At 38.8% G+C, this 20162-nt stretch overlaps 1 protein-coding gene across 1 annotated transcript in view; it reads right to left on the bottom strand.

Annotated features, from left to right (window-relative positions):
* Positions 1 to 20162, bottom strand: part of KLHL20 (kelch like family member 20) — a 165603-nt gene that overhangs the window by 80575 nt on the left and 64866 nt on the right. Inside the window, exons 4-6 of the mRNA XM_042781816.1 lie at positions 5481 to 5639; positions 4522 to 4616; positions 2003 to 2118 (exon numbers count right to left, since the gene is read on the bottom strand). Of these exons, the coding sequence (XP_042637750.1) occupies positions 2003 to 2118; positions 4522 to 4616; positions 5481 to 5639 (370 nt within the window). The remainder of the gene's footprint in view (positions 1 to 2002; positions 2119 to 4521; positions 4617 to 5480; positions 5640 to 20162) is intronic.

A 20162-nucleotide genomic window follows, 5' to 3' on the forward strand; every position in this document is an offset into this window, starting at 1 on the left:
AGGCATCATGGCGTTGTTGTATTTAGATCTCTGTTAACTGTTTGTGAAGAGCAGCCAAGGGTGATTCAGGCTGTTGTTGGTGGTTTTTTATCATTGGCACGTTGGTGGAGAAGGAGGTAGTGGCTCTCGCTCAGTAAGTGAAGTTGTAGGATGTGTGGGTGTAGTTGTGTCTTACGGGGACATTTGCTGTCTCCCACTCAGTTAGACAAAAATTACAATTGAATAACGATAAAAAAACTAAAAGCACCTGGACCAAAAACACACCATGTAATCACACAGGAACGGTAACCAAAAAAGGGAAAAAGAAGAAGAAAAAATAAGAAAACCTGCAATATCTGGGGATAGGGCACTAAGAGAAAAAAGGCAGAGAAGGAAGATAATGAAGGCAAAATATGGGAAAATGCAAAAAGAATAACAAGGAACGAGTTAACCATAAGAAAAAGGGGGAAAAATAGAAAAAAAAATTAAATTAAAAAAATAATAATTCAACCAGAACAGGGAAAAGAAAAAAAGCTGAAAACTAGGACTTGGGAGGGGAAGAATACGAATAATAGTAAAAAGGACAAAAGTATTAATAATAATAGTTGTTTTAAAGCAGACAAATACAAGCAAATGAATCACCAGAAAAAAGAAAGTGAAAAAGGGAAAAAAAAAAAAAATCGGTGGAGGACAGGGCTCCCAGGCTCCGTCTGAGCACACAGACTGTGATGGAGTTTCTATGGGCCCAGAAGGTGGGTGGGAGTGGGGGATGGCCGCACCTTCGTTCACCAAGCGGGTGTGGGATATGAGTAACAAGAGGAATGTTGCACCTTTTCAGTCTTGCAGGTCCAGAATGTCCTTGGGGTTGCTGGTGAGCAGAACCTCTTCTTAAGCCCCTGGAATCGCGGAGAGTGCTGTCCCTTTAAATATCCAAAATGGTCAAGCCGCTTGCAACATTCAAAATGGCGGTGCTCTCCAGACCGGCAAAAGTCCACAGCTCAGGCCTCCTTTCTCTTCACCTTCTCTGTTTATTCCCCAGCCATCAGAGCAGTCCTCCATGCAGTCCCTGGCTAGTAGGGCTGATTTTTAGGTTAATTCTTAGGTCCTACCACCACTCGGGAATCTGCAAGCTGTCTGTGTCATGCCATCAGGATCACTCAGGATCGCTGCCAGACCGCAGCTCCGTCTGTCTCCTGTTTTGGTATTTTCATGCAAATTCTGCTAATTGGGGTTTAGTCCACTTCTATATCCGTCCCTTCAAAGCTCAGAGGTCCAAGATTATCTTCTGTGTCTGTGTTAATTGTTTTCCCTTTTCTTTGTTGAAGAGGGTCTGTGCAGTCTTTCTACCTAGTCCTCCATCTTAACACCAAAATTTTATTTATTTTGTTGCTGTTGAGAATATACCCAGCAAAACATACACCAATTCAAAGTTTCTACATGTACAATTTAGTAACACTGATTACATTCTGTGAGTTATACAATCATTTTTACCTTGCTTTTATGAGTAGTTCCCCCTCATTAATATTAATTTACTGCCCATAGTGCCCAAGGCACTTGATTGCTAACCAGAAGGCTGGCGGTTCAAACCCACCAGCCACTCCTCAGAAGGAAGGTTGGGTAATCTACTTCCGTAGTGATACTGCCTCGGAAATCCAAGGAGGGGTCGTTATAAATTGGATCCAACTTGACGGCACATAACAACAAGAAGATTCCTATATAATCTTTTGAGTTGTTGATGCCAATTTGATCCCATAGAGACAGTTCTTAAAAGAGCATAATATTCAAGGCAGACCTTTTTTACTAGTTAAGCTAAACTATTGTTCAGTTTTAAGATAACTTCAGGGGATAGTTTTGGTTTCAGGTTTAAACATTATCTCAGAGCAACAGTTTCGGGGATTCATCCACCCTCCATGGCTATAATTATGTGTTCTTTATATGTCCAAAGGATTATTCAAATGACAATTTCTCATGTAGAATAATACTCAGTTTTGGTCCAGTAGTTACAGTGTATTAAAATCCAAACCTGCAAAGAGCACTTCTCCACATCGGATAGGTTTCCGTGGTCTTGTCCTTGGTCCTTGCATTAGGGGTCGTTCTTGAGGCAACAGGAGGTAGTTTTTAGCCTCATCTACCAAGTCTCTATGGGGGAAAAAAATCTATTCAAAATGTTTAAACAACACTGTTAGTCAAGTCCCACTATGTTTTAAGAACATGTAGGTTGGCAAATAGGAGCAAGCATAAATCAAACCTAATCCTGAATGCCAATCAATATTAAAAGGGGTACAAACATGAGCACAATGATGCCAGTCATACCATGAACTGTGAATTGGTTGGTATTTCCATCAAGACTTCCTATCTCATTGCAAATTTGGCATGAAACTCAACATGATTGGGGCCAACAATAACTTATGGAAACATTAAAAATTATATAACTCAGTTAGTAGCCTGCATAGTTGTTTCTTTCTAATTAATATTATTAAATTCCACAGGACACTGGCAAAGTAGTACATCAGCCAGGATACCAAATATCTGTTAGATTAATTAAAGTAATAACAGAGTCACAAATCCAATTGCTAAAATTAAACACTATATTGTCACTTAATATTAATTTGCTATCTGGTATGAATCATTTACACTCAACAAATCCACTAAGGATGAAGAAAAAAATTTTTTTCCTGTCTAGTTAAGGTACTTCAAGAGAAGAAAGCAATGATTATCTCTGTTAACTATAATGTTTTAATATGATACAAGCTATTTGTATATGTACTTATTTCACACTTAAGTCCTGTGAATGATTCAGTACCTAATTAATCCAAATTCAGTTTGTTACTCTGTTCTTCCTCTATTCTGAAATTGTTTCCCAAACTACTCCACGTTTCATTTCTCTAGTTATTCTATGTTACAAAGAGTAATTCCTGCAAGGTCAGTCCCAAGCTAATAATGTACTTTCCAATATATAATATCACTAAGGCTTCTTCTAAATTCACTTCTCCTGAAAATAAAAACAAACAAAACCCCCCAAATTCAAGCCAATGAACAAGAGCTTTTTCCAGCTTCCCCAGAGTTGAAAACAAAGACTGTGATCTCTTAATAGTTGGTTTAATGTTATTCAGGGGTTCCTAGAAAGACTACCATAGGGGGAAAAAAAAAAACCCACTATATTACAGAGCTAATACTTAATAAGCCAACATTGTTGTTGTTGTCGTTGATTGCCGTAGAGTCGGCCCTGACTCATAGCGACCCCTCCTTGGGTTTCCGAGGCAGTATCATTACGGAAGTAGGATTGCCCAACCTTCCTTCCGAGGAGTGGCTGGTGGGTTTGAACCGCCAGCTTTCTGGTGAGCAGTCAAGTGCCTTAGCCACTATGCTACCAGAGCTCCCAATAAGCCAACATAAATCTGTATAAATATTATGGAGAATTAAAGGCTGTCTGTAAATTTTTTTTTTTTTAATTTAAAAGACTAATACCTAAAATCTCCATTTAATGTATCTTGAAAGGACAAGCTTCACATTACAAGAGAGATGCAAGTGAATCTCTGCGTTCTGTCTCTATTCTAGCATCCAAATCTCTTCAGTCACTAAGTGAGACCCAAAGATCAGTGAGGTTTAAGGAGTTCTGAGTACTGACTTAAGGAGCTCTGGTGGCATGTAGGTTAAAGCATTGGGCTGCTAACCAGAAGGCTGGTGGTTTCAACCCACCAGCTGCTCCACGGGAGAAAGATGAGGCAGTCTGCTTTCGTAAAGATTTATATTACAGCCTTGGGACCCCATGGGGCAGTTATACTCTGTACTATAGCATCACTATGAGTTGGAATTGACTTGATGGCAGTGTGTTTGTGTGGAGCACTGACTTGCTCTTTCCCATGTAGTATTTTGAACACACTGAAAAACACTGAGATACATTTCAGATTTAAACCTAAATCCTAAAAATATGTCATACTAGTAAAAGTAATTTGTTACATTTTGTATGTATTACAGAAACAAACCAGTAAAATAAAATAAGTTTTTGTTTGCATGTTTTTAAAGCATTCCATTTCTTTTATCAAAAAATATGTAGAAACTATTTCACCTAGCTCAAGTATAAATCTTTCTATCACTACTCTATGAATGTGGTAGATCTTTAACTCTGTCCAGAATTTTACAAAGCAAGGCTGTTCCTATTCCCCAACTAGGCATATATGATGGAATGAAAAAGCACTAACTGACAAAGTCAACAATATTATTTATCTCAAGGGAAAAAAAAGAATTAGCTGAGAAATGCCTCTTCAAATTCAAGCTTGCATTAAAATCTTAGAAATCTACCACTTAATTGCCACTCCTACATCAATAAGCACCACACATAAAAAACTAATGAAATACTGAAGTTCAGTTCTCTCTTCTTCCATCTCCTCCTCTTGACCCTAGCTCAGAAGAAAAACCTGATAAATATCAAAATGCTGCCCTGATTTCAGCACTAAAAGATAATATTTAGGAAGCAGTGCAAACAAGGAAATTAAGAGAAAACAGAAATGCCTAGTTGTTGGTTTCCAGGGTCATTCATACCTGCATTCTTCATCACTTTTGATGAGGGGATCAGAGCCTACTGTACCCACCAGGAACTTGGGACTAAGCAAAGGCAGACGAACATGTTGCAGCACCTATAAAATAATAACCACTATTAGAGGCACAAGCTCCTACTTGCAAGTTAAGAGAGTGTATGACTGACTGCAAGGCAGCAAAAGCAGTTTTTGTCCTCCACCAAGTGCTGTGACCCTTACATTGAACTTTGTATTGAAAACATATATCCTAGGGAGAATAGACCCTCTTCCTCTAGTAACTGCCTTAAGTTGTAAGGTCCTCTAGTGCCTTAGTGGTAATTTATATGCTTAACTATGTAAATTTATGCTGGGATGATCTAATCTTAAGATCTTGAAATTTTAAGGGGAGGAAATGTTCTTCCTTTTACCCCATCAAGGTTGATCACAAGACAATCATGTACCCTGAGGCCAGATTACATTAAAAAGTACCTTCTTCTTCCTTCTCTTCCCCTTTTCCTATGTACCTAGACCTCTCTGGTTTAAGGTATATAGAAACCCCAAGGCCCTATGACATATGGAGGGGCTATACAGGTGTAGAAGAGATGTCAACTCACCTGGGGATAATGACCTTGTCAAGGGGGAACTGATCTGAGAGATAATTTTACCCTTTCCTTTCTGTCCCAGTTACAAACCAAACAAATAAAAAAACTAAACTCACTGCTGTTGAGTCAGACCCTACTCACAGCAACTCCTCCTTGGGTCTATGGAAGTAGATTGCCCACCCTTCCTTCTGAGGAGTGGCTGGTGGGTTTAAACTGCCAACCTTCTGGTTAGCAGTCAAATGCCTTAGGCATTATGTCACCAGAGCTCCCTTAGTTTAACATAAAGGAGAGCAGTATTTGTTTCATTTTTCCAAGTTAAATTTATATTATATTATTTCATCTAACATAAAGCAGTTTCTTAGAGAAACACTTGCATCATTACCTGCGGTAGTTGAGGACGTCTTTCTTGAATACTATATTTGACCCAAGCCATCACTGCATTAAACACTTGCTCTTCACTGCGAACGTTTAGCTCATCACTAGATATTATATCAATAAGTTGATTGGCCGGAAGTAACATGAACTCTTCACTTTCCATTACCTGTTAGGTAAGAATGAAAGAAAAAAACACACCTGTGATCACAGTTACTGTCTCAAAATTTTTCTTTAGGATTATGAGGCAAAACCCTATTTCCACAATGGAGCTGAGGTTCAAAATGCTATCAGGAGAAGAAAAATTTAAAAAATTTATATTCAAAACAAACCAAGAGGCATTAAAAGAAAAAAATCAGGAAAAGCTTTTACGGGAAGATTAGTTGCTAAAAGGGCAGTGTCTAGGGCAGAAACACCAAGAGGCCAGTTAAAAAAAATAAATAAATATGAAGGTGTCAGCAATTCTTAAGAATGAATACAGTGAGGAGAGAACTAAACCTACAGAATCCTCTGAGGACCAAACCACCCGGATAAACATGCCAATGAGAAACTACAAACACACCAATAATTTATCCTCGCCCAAGGCAAGGGAATTGTCAGCAATGGAATAACAAGAAAAGGTAACAAGGATATTAACTTGTTGTACAGTCTAGTCACAAATGCTAAGCTCTTGCAAATTTGTTCTTCAGCATGCAGGGTGAAAGGGACTGGGTGCAGTGCTGAGGAGGGAAGAAATCACTGCCACCCTCATGTGCTTTGTCTGTCATTTGGAAGACTGAACTACATGTGTTGTCTATTAGTTCAGGCAGGACACAGCTACAGGCTCAAACTCCTACTGCTAATGCAAACAAATTCTTTTGGGATAGGACTGTTTTCAGGTTCAACAAAATGTCAAAGCATTTAGCACTATACGAAATAAATCATCATAATAATTTGAATATCTGATTAAGCATGGGTTTCCAACTGCATAAGGAAAAAAAATGCAAATCTTAAAATAAAAATTAACTTTCATCCAAATCACAATCAATCAATCAATCAATCAATGGTAAGGCTTATGAAGTCAGTTATACTTCAAGTAGAAAATACTAATAATGGGTACTTCAATTTTTATGGCACAAGTCTTCAAATCATCTGAGTGAGAGACTTTCTGGGGTTCAGGAAATTAAATAGGTAACCTTTATACTTTAGCTGAGGTTGCTTAGCCAGCTAACTTGGTAATTAGAATGATTACAGTTTATCCTCTGTGAAAGTACTGTCAGGTTTAAGAAATAAAAATGTAAGACAATATTTGGGACATAATGCTAAATACTTATTCCTTGTTTTTCTGCAATTTACTGGGCACCCTGCTTTTTATCTGACAATGCTATGTTGGGGGCTGTAAAGATCAGAACCAAATGTGGGGCCCAGCTTGACATGTGCTAGCCTTTACAATATGCATAGCTTAGTTAGCCATGGCTGCATCTTACTGTCCTCTTTCTTTTTTCCCTTTCTCACTCTCATTTCTCCACTAAATATAAATATTATGATATCATGTATCTTTGTTAGTTAAAATGTTAAGTGCTTTAACATTTTTTTAATTTTGTCAATGTAATTTTTTTTTCTAACTTAGTAATTATAACCAAATGTTATATAAATATCTGTGATTATCAAGGTTAATTTTATGAATATACAACTATGATATTAACATGTCACTTACTGGAAACATAAGGTGGCCAGAAAACACAAAAAATCATGTCAGAAAAATATTTGTTTGGCTCTAATTAAGGGCAGAGAGTAAAAACAATATTCTTGCCAGACAAAGTCTGGCTAAAATAACAATTCTTTCCCCACCAACAAGAAAAAAATTACTGTATTTTTAAACAAATAACATGCATATTCTATGATTTTTTGCAAACTATGCAATCCCTTCACGATTACTTTCCTATGCATGGTATACACATTGTATATGTGTATGTTTTATTTAGATGAGCATGTTATATTAGAAAAAAATACAGTAATGTATACCATTAGGACAAATCTAGCACCTGCATCAAAGAACCAGGTTAAAAAATAATGCTTAAGAGTATCTTCTCTTAAATAAGAGTTTAGAGAAGATCTGAACTTTAAGTCCTACACTGCTGTGGTAATCAGCTTACTTTTAGTTTCTTCAGATGAATGTATAAAGCTGAAAACAATTAAACAAGAATCAATAAGAAAAGTCATTTAGAGCTGTTATAACAGAAACAAATGATGAACTTAAGGCTGTTGGTTTTAAAGACAATGTTAACATTTATAGCCAAGAGTAACATTACTGTATTAATTAAGCTAGGTGGCATAGTGGGTAAGGCATTTGGCTGCTAACCAGAAAGTCTGCAGGTTCAAATCTACCCGCAGTTCTGTGGGACAAAGATGAGGCAATCTACTTTTGTAAAGATTTACAGCCTTGGAAATCCAACGGAGGCTGTATGATTCGGAATTGACTCAATGGCAGAGGGCTTAGTTTTTTGGTTTAATGAAGCAGAGGTAACTTAAATATAAATTTGATTAAGTTTGAGAATAATTTAAGTGTTAATCCCCAAATGATAACTTCTTATATTTTTTCATATCTACATGGAGCCATGAACGAGGTAAGATTTCCTCACTAGGATTTCATTATGGTATCTATCAGGTTCACTTTGAAGGCAGGGTTAGAACTGAGAGTGATTTTAAATCTTTGTTTCCTGTTAAGGATATTTTTCAGATTTTGTGACTACCTGAGATCTAAAACACAAGCTAAGGCTAAAGCAGAAAATCCTTAAAAAACAAATAAAAAACAATTTTATTTATTTTAAATGTACAGTATAACGAGTTTTAATAAATGCATATACTGTGAAAAACAATTTAAAATAGACATTTAACTTTCATTTCAAGAGGTTTTCTCTTCTCACAAGCCTAAAAAAATACCAGACCCCAAACTGATTTTTATCTTAGATTGCTAACATGTTTTTCACCCAAAACTGCTAATTACTTGGCAGCATTGTTAAATACCACCCCACTAAGAGAGCAGTCAATAGCAAACTCATTACCTTGTGTTTTAATAAAAAAGATGGCGTACTTTCTTAATTTTAATTTCAAGAGGTCTCATAGCTACAAATATGTGAAAGAACAAATTTTTAAGAGTTACTTTTTAATGCTGACTCAATAACCATTAAGTACTTTGTCACCATGGAAACTTGTATTCATTAAGACACAATTATGACTTGTTTTTAGATCTCTGCAAATTCTCCAGCCATTCATTGGAAGAGTTTTTTTTTTCCTTCTTGCAAGAGAGAACATTGTTCCAATTTACAAATTCTTATCATACAGAATCAAGAACTGTGTTATTCTTTTGAATTAATACAAGATTTAAAAAAAATAATTCTCATGTACCCATGATCACAATAAAGATATAAAACATTACCATCTTGTCTACAGATGGTAGACAAGCCACCACTTGTCTATGAGTTTGTTCTACTGTAGAGGCTTGTATGTTGCTGTGATGCTGAAAGCTATGCCAGCAAAATCACCCATGGTGGACAGGTTTCAGCAGAGCTTCCAGGCTAAGATATACAAGCAAGAAAGGCCTGGCAGTTTCCTTCTGAAAAAACTGGCCATTGAAAGCCTTATGAGTAGCAGCAGAACACTGTCTGATACACTGCTGGAATATTTTGAGGTTAGAAGGCATTCAAAAATACAACTGGAGAACAGCTGTCACCTCAAAGAAGAGTTGATCTTAATAATGTGGATGGAGTAAAGCTTTTGGGAAATTAATTTGCTGACAACCCAAAATGGGAAGGAACAGTTGCAAACATCCATTAATAATCGGATTTCGGAATGTACAAAATATGAATCTAGGAAAATTGGAAGCTGTAAAAAACGAAATAGAACACATAAAGATCAATTATCCCAGCTGAAATGGACTGGTATTGACCATTCTGAATCAGACAATCACATGGTCTACTACAGTGGGAACGACAAATTGCAAAGGAATGGCACCACCTTCAACATGAAGAAGAACATTTCAAGATTTACCTTAAAGTACGACACTGTCAGTGACAGTATAATATCCAGATGCTTACAAGGAAGACAATTTAATAGAACTATTATTCAAATTTACACACCAACCACTAATGCCAAAGATGAAGAAGATATTTGCCAATTTCTGCAGTCTGACCAAACATGTAATTAAGGTGCATTGGTAATTATTGGTGACTGGAATGTGAAAGCTGGAAACAAAGAAGAAAGACAGTAGCTGGAAAATATGGCCTTGGTGATTGTTCTGGTTACCTAGTGCTGCTCTGACAAGAATATACCACAAATGGGACGGCCTTAACAAACAGGAGTTTATTATCTTACAGTTTGGAGGTTTTAAGTCCAAGTTCAAAGTGCCAGGCTCTAGGAGCTGGGTGAAAGCCCCTCAGTCTTGGGCTTCAGCTCTGCCTCCTACTCCAGGCCAACTGGAGCTAGAAGTTTTTCCTCACTTATATAGCTTCTGGCTGCTGAGCCTGACAAGCCCAAGGTTGACAAGTAAAAAGGCACAGTCCTGATGTTACCAAACCACACGGCAGGCCATTAATTCAAGTCCACTGATAGTCCCAAGGTTGGCAGAGCATGGCAAGCTGCTGAACAACGACACAGTAATATGAAGGGTTCAAGCATGCCATAAGCTAGAGACCATTCCCAAAGCTGTTTCTTATATACAGGAAGCAGACCACATACCCAAAGGCAGCTACTCAGCTGCTCACAGTAGATCCCACTATAGAGTTGACTACCAGTCTCATCATGGGGAATACTACCATCAGCTGCCCAACCACTCAACCAGGCCCAGCCAAGTTGACACACAAACATAACCACCACAGTGATACAAACAATGCCAGAGATCACATGATAAATTTTGCAAGCCCAATGATTTATTCATTGCAAATATCTTTCTCAACAACATACACAGCAACCATACACATGGACTTTCCCAGATGGAATACACAGGAATCAAATTGAATACATCAGTAGAAAAAGATGATGATGAAGTTCAATATCATTAATCAGAGTAAGGCCAGGGATCAACTGCAGAAAAGACCATCAACTGCTCCTATGCAAGTTGAAGTTGAAGCTGAAGAAAATTAAAACAAGTCCACTAGAGCCAAAGTACAACCCTGAGTATATACCACCTGAATTTGCAGATCATCTGAAGAATACATTTGAGGCACTGAACACTAAAGATCGAAGACCAGAGGAATTGGGGGATGACATCAAGGACATCATACATGAAGAAAACAAAATATCATTTAAAAGACATGAAAGAAAGAAAAGACCAAAATAGATGTCAGAAGACACTCTCAAACTTGCTCTTGAATGTAGAGTATTTAAAGTGAATGGAGGAAATGATGAAATAAAATAGCTGAACAGCAGATCTCAAAGGACAGCTTGAGAAGACAAAGTGAAGTATTACAATGAAATGGGCAAAGGCTTGGAGTTTGATTGCCAAAAAAGGGAAGAACATGCTTGGCATTTCTCAAGCTGAAAGAACTGAAGAAAAAATTTAAGCCTCGAGTTGCAATACTGAAAGATTCTATGGGCAAAATATTGAATGACACAAGAAGCCTCAAAAGAAGATGGAAAAAATAGAGTCACTGTACCAAAAAGAATTGGTGTTCAACCATTTCAGAAAATTGCATATGATCAAGAACCAATCCAAGCTACACTGAAGGCATTATTAAACAATATTATTCCTATCACACACAAGTAAAATTTTGCTGAAGATAATTCAAAAATAGTTGCAGCAGTACATCAACAGGGAACTTCCAGAAATTCAAGTTGGATTCAGAAGAGGATGTGGAACGAGGAATAGTGATATCAGATGGATCTTGGCAGAAAACAGAGAGTGCCAGAAAATGTTTACCCTTGTTTTATTGTCTATGCAAAGACATCTGACTGTGATAAAAAAATAATTATGGATAACACTGGAAAAAATAGGAATTCCAGAACAATTAATTGTACTTATGCAGAACCTGCACACAGACCAAGAAGCAGTCAGTTGAACAGAGCAAGGGGATAGTGTGTGGTTTAAAATCAGGAAAGCTGTGTGTCAGGGTTGTGTCATTTCACCATACTTATTCAATCTGTATGCTAAGCAATACAATAAGATTGTCTATATGAAAAAGAACATAGCATCAGAATTGGAGGAAGACTCAATAACAATGTGCAATATGCAGATGATACAATCTGGCTTCCAGAAAGTGAAGAAGAAGATTTGAATCACTTATTGATGAAGATCAAAGTCTGCGGCCTTCAGTAACAATTGTAGCTCATCATAAAGAAAACAAAAATCCTCATCTGGCTCAATAAGCAACATCATGATAAACAGTGAAAATACTGAAGTTCTCAAGGATTTCATTTTCTGTGGATCCAAAATCAACACCTATGGAAGCAGTAGACAAGAAATCAAATGATGGGGACTTCCGGTAAGATGGAGAAATAGGTACACAAGTGACACAGACCCTCTTCAACAAAGAAAAGAAAAACCAACTGACAGAAATACAGAAAATAATCCTAGAGCCGAGTTTTGAAAGGAACTGTACAGAAGTAGATTAGGCACTAACTATGAAAAACTTGAATGAAAACAGGACCTAAGAATGGGCTCTGTTTGCCAAGGACGGCAGGGGCGTATGGAAGGCTGACAACAGGAAAGGAGGAAGGTGGTGTATAAGTGCTGTCAACTAGTGAACAGAGGAGCAAGCACAGTACCCTGCTTGCGTAGATAACATACAAAGAAAACAAAACAAAGATAACAAAACAAAGAAAATGAAAATCACGGGCAAGTCCAACACACAATCACCAATTAAATATAAACACAAAAAATGTCACAATGCCTCGGAGACAACAGAGCATCACAGTCCACACAAAGAAGTAAGATAAAGCAGGAGAAACAAGGGACCAGGATAAAGACCCAAAACACATCCCTGAGGAAGAAGCAGCATTGGAACTCTCTCATAAGGAATTCAAAACAATTATATATATTATATAGGAGCTCTGGTAGTGTAGTGCCTAAGGCACTTGACTGCTAACCAGAAGGTTGGCGGTTCAAACCCACCAGCCACTCCTTGGAAGGACGGTGGGTAATCTACTTCTGAAGTGATACCACCTCAGAAACCAAGGAGGGGTCGCTATGAGTCAGGTCTGACTCGACAGCACATAACAACAACAACAACATATAAATTATTTAAATATATTATATTCAATGAATTGAGAGACAGATCAAGGAAAACACTGTAATATTGAGGAAAACACAGAGCAGACCCCACAACAATTTCAAAAGACAATAAAAGAACAAAATGACAAAAGAAATGAAAAATTAGAACTAACAGATCTGTCCTGGAGGAAGTACAGCCAGAATGCTCCTTGGAAGCAAGAATGGCCAGACTTCGTCTCACCTATTTTGGTCATGTTGTAAGAAGGGACCATTCCCTGGAGAAGGATGTCATGCTTGGTAGGGTGGAGGGTCAACGAAAGAGGGGGAGGCCTTCAATGAGATGGATTGACACAGTGGCTGCGATGATGGGCTCAAGTATAGCAGGGATTGTGGGGCTGGCGCAGGATCGGGCAGTGTTTCATTCTGCCGTGCATGGGGTCACTACGAGTCGGAAACAACTTGACGGCACTTAACAACAACAACATGTGTAATCAGAATTCCAGAACAGAAAGAGACAAATAAAACCACTGAGAAAATTGTCAAAGATTTGTTGGAAGAGAATTTTCCTGGTATGATGAAAAATGAGAATATAGCCATTCAGGAAATCTAACAAACCCCAAATAGGATAGACCCCAAAAGTAAATCACCAAGACATATCACCATCAAACTCACTGAAACCAAAGACAAAGAAAGAATCATGAAAGCAGCCCAGAAAAAATGAAAAGTTACCTACAAGGGGCAACCAATAAGACCAAGCTCAGATTTCTCAGCAGGAACTATGCATGTGAGAAGACAATGGGATGGTATATATAAAACACTGAAAGAAAAAAATTCCCAACCAAGAATTATGTACCCAGCAAAACTGTCCCTCAAATATAATGGTGAAATTAGAACATTTCCAGATAAGCAGAAATTAAGAGAATTTGTTAAAACGAGACCAACCTTACAAGAGATGCTAAAGAGAGCTCTTTGGACAGAGAAGCAACCACAGCCAACAACAACTGACCATTAACACACATGATGATATAAGCCAGAAACCAACCCAGCTGTGGAAGTATCCAAAGTAAAGAAGCCTACAAGATTGTAAACAGGGAACAAGAGGCATCAATTGACAAATGAGGACAACTACAAACCAAAAAGAGGGAAAAAACTGTGTTGTTATACAACTTCTAGATGGTAGGGAAGTCATGACAAGTACAAGATAGAATGGACTGTTCTAAACTTGGGAAGAAAACTATAAATCATGGGGTAACCTCAAAGAAAAATGATTAAACTTCACATCAAAATAAAAAAGAGGACCAGCACAAATACTTGTTGCTGTTGTTGTTAGGTGCCATCGAGTCAGCCCCGACTCATAGCGACCCCTTCTTGGGTTTCCGAGACAGTATCACTACGGAATTAGATTGCCTAACCTTGTTTCCGAGGAGCGGCTGGTGGGTTTGAACCGCAAGCCTTCTGGTTAGCAGTCAAGTGCTTTAGGCACTATGCTACCAGAGCTCCCACACAAATATTTAGCAAATGCTAAAACAATAGCAATGAAGGAAGTGATAACAATGATTCATAAACAAAATGAGCTCAGCATAGAAAATTATATGGAAAAAAGAAATTGACACCACGAAAAAGCACATAACAAAAATGACAGCAACAAATTCATATTTGCTAATAATTACATATCTGGCAAGGGACTTATCTCTAAGATTTATAGAAAACTCCAATGCCCCAACACCAAAAGAATTGACAATCCAATTGAAAAATGGACAGAAGACATGAATAGACACTTCACTAAGGAGGATATTCAGGTGGCTAGCAAATACATGAAGAGATGCTCACGATTATTGGCCATCAGAGAGATGCAAATCAAAACAACAATGAGATACTATCTCATTCTAACACTGATGACAAGGTTCAACGAGACAGAAAATAACAAATGCTGGTGGGGATGTGGAGAGATTGGAACTCTCATACACTGCTGGTGGGACTGTGAAGTGATACAACCAGTGTGGAAAGCAATATGGTGATTCCTTAGAAAGCTGGAATTGGAGATACCATTTGTCCCAGCAATGCCATTACTAGGTATATATCCTAGAGAGGTGAAACCCAGGACAGGAACAGACATATGCACACTCATGTTCATCGCAGCACTATTTACAATAGCAAAAAGATGGGAACAACCTATATGCCCATCAGCGGAAGAGTGACCAAACTATGGTAATACACATAATGGAATGCTATGCAGCACTAAAGAATAATGCAGAGTCTGCAAAACACCACATAATATGGATGAACTTGGAGGACATCATGGTGAGTGAAATAAGTCAAACACAGAAGGACAAATATAGTATTAGTTCGTTGTTATGGAGGGTCAACGAAAGGTTTACATATGGAGGGAAACTTTCTTTGTTTTTTGCCAGGGTTGGGGAGGGAGAGAACACTGCAATATAAATAAATAAATAAATAAATAAAATAAAAATGCATCGCCCCATGTTACTTTAGTTTTGTGTATTTCACTGTACATAAATTATATTTCAATACAATGCATTCATTAAAAATAAAAAAGAAAGAAATCAAATGATGTATTACACTGGGCAAATAAGCTATAAAAAATCCCTTTAAAGCAAAGATATCACTTTGAAGACTAAGATGACCCTGACCCTAGACATGGTTATTTTTAATCGGCTCATATGCCTGTGAAAGCTGGATAATGAAAAGGGAAGACTAGAGAAAAATTGATGCCTTGGAATTACAGTGTTGGTCAAGAGTATTAAATATACCATGGATGGCCAGAAGAACAAATAATTCTGTTTTGGAAGAATACACTCAGCATTTCTCAAGCTGAAAGAATTGAAGAAAAAAATTCAAGCTTCAAGTTGTAATACTGAAACATTCTATGGGCAAAATATTGAATAATGCAGGAAACATAAAAAAAAAGGAATGAATACACAGAGTCATTGTACCAAAAAGAACTGGTCAATATTCATCTATTTCAGGAGGTGGCATAGGATCAAGAACCAACAGTTTTGAAGAAAGAAGTCGAAGCTGCACTGAAGGAATTGGCTAAGAACAAGGCTCCGGGAATTGACGGAATACCCACTGAGATGTTTCAACAAATGGATGCTGTGCGGGAAGCACTTAATCAACTATACCAAGAAATCTGGAAGACAGCTACCTGGCCAACTGACTGGAAGACATCCTTATCTGTACCCATTCCAAAGAAAGGTAATCCAACAGAATGTAGATATTATTGAATAATATCATTAATATCACACACAAATAAAATCTTGCTGAATATAATTCAAAAATGATTGCAGCACTATATTGACAGGGAACTTCCAGAAATGCAAGCTGGATTCAGAAGAGGACATGAAATGAGGGATATCATTGCTGATGTCAGATGGATCTTGGCTCAAAGCAAAGAATACCAGAGGGATGTTTACTTGTGTTTTACTGACTATGCAAAAGCATTTGACTGTGTGGATCATAACAAATTATGAAAAGCATTAAGAATGGGAACTCCAGAACACTTAATCATGCTCATGAGAAACGTGTACATAGATCAAGAGGCCATGGTTCGAACATAACGAGGGGATACTGCATAGTTTAAAATCAGGAAGGTAATGTGTCAGGGTTGTATCCTTTCACCATACTTATTCAATCTGTATGCTCAGCAAATAATCCAAGAAGCTGGACTATATGAAGATGAGTGTGGCATCAGGATTGGAGGAAGACTTATTAACAACCTGTGATATGCAGATAACACAACCTTGCTTGCTGAAAGTGAAGATGACTTGAAACATTTACTGATGAAGATAAAAGTCTGCAGTATGGATTATACCTCAACATAAAGAAAATGAAAATCCTCATAACTGGATCAATAAGCAGCATCATGATAAATGGAGAAAAGACTGAAGTTGTCCAAAATTCCGTATTACTTGGTTTCACAATCAATAGGAATGGAAGCAGCAGTCAAGAAATCAATGTACTGCACTGGGCAAATCTGCTGCAAAAGACCTCTTTCAAGTGCTGAAGAGGAAAGACGTCTCTCTGAAGACTATGGTGAGCTTAACTCAAGCCATAGTATTTTCAATCACCTCATATGCATGTGAAAGGAAGACCGAAAAAGTTGATGCCTTTGAGTTGTGATGTTGGCAAAGCATATTTTCAAGTAGCATGGACTGCCAGAAGACCTAACATACCTGTCCTGAAAGAAGTGCAGCCAGAATGCTCCTTGGAAGTGAGAATGCCAGACTTTGTCTCACCTACTTTGGTCATGTTGTCAGAAGAGACCAGTCCCTACAGAAGGATATCATGCTTGGTAAAGTGGAGGGTCAGTGAAAAAGCAGAAGGCCCTCAATGAGATGGACTGACACATTGGCTGCAATGATGGGCGCAGGTGTAACAAGGATTGTGAGGCTAGCACAGGACTGGGCAGTGTTTTGTTCTGTTGTACAAAGGGTTGCCATGAGTTGGAGCTGACTCAATAGAACCTAACAACAGCAACCAGAATGCTCTTTAAAAGTGAGGATGGAGAAACTTTATGTCATGTACTCTGGACATATTAGTAGGAAGGACCAGTCCCTGAAGGCCATTATGCTTGGTAAAGCAGAGGGTCAATGAAAAAGAGGAAGACCCTTGACAAGATGGATTGACATGGTGGCTACAACAATGGACTCAAACAGAGCAATGATTATAAGGATGGCACAGGACCAGGCAGTGTTTCATTCTGTTGTACATAGGGTTGCTATGAGATAGAAGAAAATCAACAGTGCCAAACACCACCACTATCACTCCCCAAAATGATCTAAAGCAGGGAATTCTTAATCTGGGTTTCAATGCTTTTAGCGTATTATTTTGGAGAGTCTTAGTAATGGCAACTGAAAATAGTGAAAAGAAATTAAGAGTCAAGTCTGCTAAAGAAGGCATGTGAAAAAGTTCTATTACTTTGAAAGACAAACTGTGATTATAAAATGACTCAACTTTGTTGTTGTTGTTATGTGCCGTCGAGTCAGCCCCGACTCATAGACTCAACTTTAGTGAGGTATAATTGCCAATGAAATGAAATTATTTTAAGAGTACAGGTCCATGAATTTTTACACTGTTTAACTGCTACCACAATCAAAATATAGAATATTCTTACCACTCCAAATTTCCTTTGTGCTATTTAACTATCATCCCCCCCAACTCATTGTCTTCCAATAACTTACACATTTTCCTTTACTATGTTGTTGCTGTTAGCTGCTGTTGAGTTGACTCCTGATGCATGGCGACCCCTGTGCTGTAGAGTAGCACTGATCGATACAATTTTCTTGTAATCTTTATGGAAGCAGATTACCAGGTCTTTTCTTCTTGAAATCACTGAGTGGGTTTGAACTGCCAACATTTTGGTTAGCAGATGATCGCTAACCACATGCCCCACCTAGGTGCTTTCCCTTACAATAGATTTGTCTTTTGTAGAATTTCATATAAATGTAATCATACACTATATACCTTTTGTGCCTAGCTTCTGTGACCCAGCAAAATGTTTTTGAGATTCATCCATAATGTTGCATGTATCTTAAGTTGATTGCTTTTGATTACTGTGGTGTAGTAAATTACCTGGTATGGCTCTTCTAGCCATAAGTCTTTGTAAACTCCGTGGTGGAATTTGTCATGAACAACTGAGTAGCTCCTGATTGCTAAAGTGACACACCTGGGGTATTTCTGCTGCGAGTGGCATGAAGCAATCTTCTGGGAAGTTCTCTTTCTCTCAGGTGTATAGAATTCTGATGTTGGGATTGGTTAGTTTGGCCACTCTGACAGGCTCAAAAGAAGCCCTCCTAGAGGCAGAAGTCTCTCTGTTGGCTGAGAAAGACGTGCTGCTGAGAGAAATGCACTCCTGAGATACTTGTACTTGCTGAGAGACATGAGAGACACACACTGCTGATAGAGACATGTGCTGCTGAGGGACAGACATGAGAGATACACACTGCTGAGAGACAGACATGAGAGATACATGCTGCTGAGAGACAGACATGAGAGATACATGCTGCTGAGAGACATGAGAGACATGTGCTGACAGAGAGACTGCTGGCTGCTAAGTGAGATAGCTGGTTGTGAGAGACTGAGTGCATTTATAAACTTGAATTGTAGCCTGTTGCTTCCCTAATAAACCCCATAATCTGTGAGTTCTGTGTGGCCACTGCAGCGAATTATCGAACCCAGCAGAGAGGTGGTGGGTGCTCCGGGAAGAACCATGGGTGTCAGGATTGGAGAAGGGGCTGGAGGGAGGCAGCATGTCTGGCCTCGCAGGAATAGGCCTGGGGCTACTGATGGTGATTCTGTCTTATGCAACCTCGATGCCCTTTTAGCAATTACTGAATAGTACCCCATAGCTCATCCAATCACAATAGACATTTGGGTTGTTTCCAGGTTTTAGCTCTTATAAACAAAGCTGTTATAGACATTCACATACAAGTCTTTGTGTGGACATATGTTATCATTTCTCTTAGGAAAATGCCTAGGAGTAGAATTACTGGATCATAGGGCAAGTATATATTTTACTTTATAGGAAAATGACCAATCGTTTTCCAAAATATTTATGGTAGGCAAAGTAACTGCCTCCCAGACACTCACCACCCAATCTCTAGAACCTGTTAATGTTACTTTACATGATGAATGGGACTTTGTAGATGGGACTAAGTGGAGGATCTTGAGATGGGAAGATTATCCTGGATTATCTGGGTGGGTTCATTAATCACAAGGGTCCTTATAAGAGTGAGGGGGAGAGTCAGAGTGAGAGGAGATATATAACCTTGGCAGTAGAATTCAGAATTATAAGATTTCTGGCTTTTGCTCTCCCTCCCCTACATCTCCTCAGGAGAGTTCAGTCCTCACTACTGCCTGCATGGGAGGGCCACCCAATTTTCCAAAGCTAAGGTGGCCCAGATGTCCCCCCCGCCTTCCATGGGTTCCCTTACCTCTCCTGCCCTCACCGTAGTTTCAGGATGGGTAACACCAGCTCATACCTTCAAGAACCTCAAAATGTCCTTGGTGGCTTTGTTGGGAGAAGAGGGTTCCCTATCTGTGGGCAGGAGGACCTGGGTCCCCCAGAGAGGATGCACACCATCCACTGGATCCCCTCATTGGCCCCTCACCTGAGTATGCCCTGGCTTTCACTGTGTGGCCCTGTCCTCTTCACCCCCATGCCCTCCTGAGAACCAACAATCCAGAACTTCCCCCAAAGCCGTAATGGGAAGGCTTGGCCTCTGCCTTTGACCTTAAACTACAGCTGCGGCTGGCCATTTACCCACTGACCCCAATCCTTCCCAGGTAGCCTGCCCCACCCCCACCTGTGCCTGCCCAGGAAGGGTCATCAAGGAAGCATAAGGGGATGCACAGGTGCCAATCAGCTGATGTGGGTTCCTGTGGGCACTGGGCACTTGAATGCCCCATTTAGGGCTCCTTGTAACCTCAGCTGTCCCTACCATCTCTTAGGACTGGGAACTAAGGCCAGACTCCAAGGTCCCGCTT

Source organism: Orycteropus afer, unplaced genomic scaffold (assembly GCF_000298275.1).
Source record: "Orycteropus afer afer isolate SDZICR_OR568_19922 unplaced genomic scaffold, OryAfe1.0 scaffold00175, whole genome shotgun sequence".
Lineage (NCBI taxonomy): Eukaryota > Metazoa > Chordata > Mammalia > Tubulidentata > Orycteropodidae > Orycteropus > Orycteropus afer.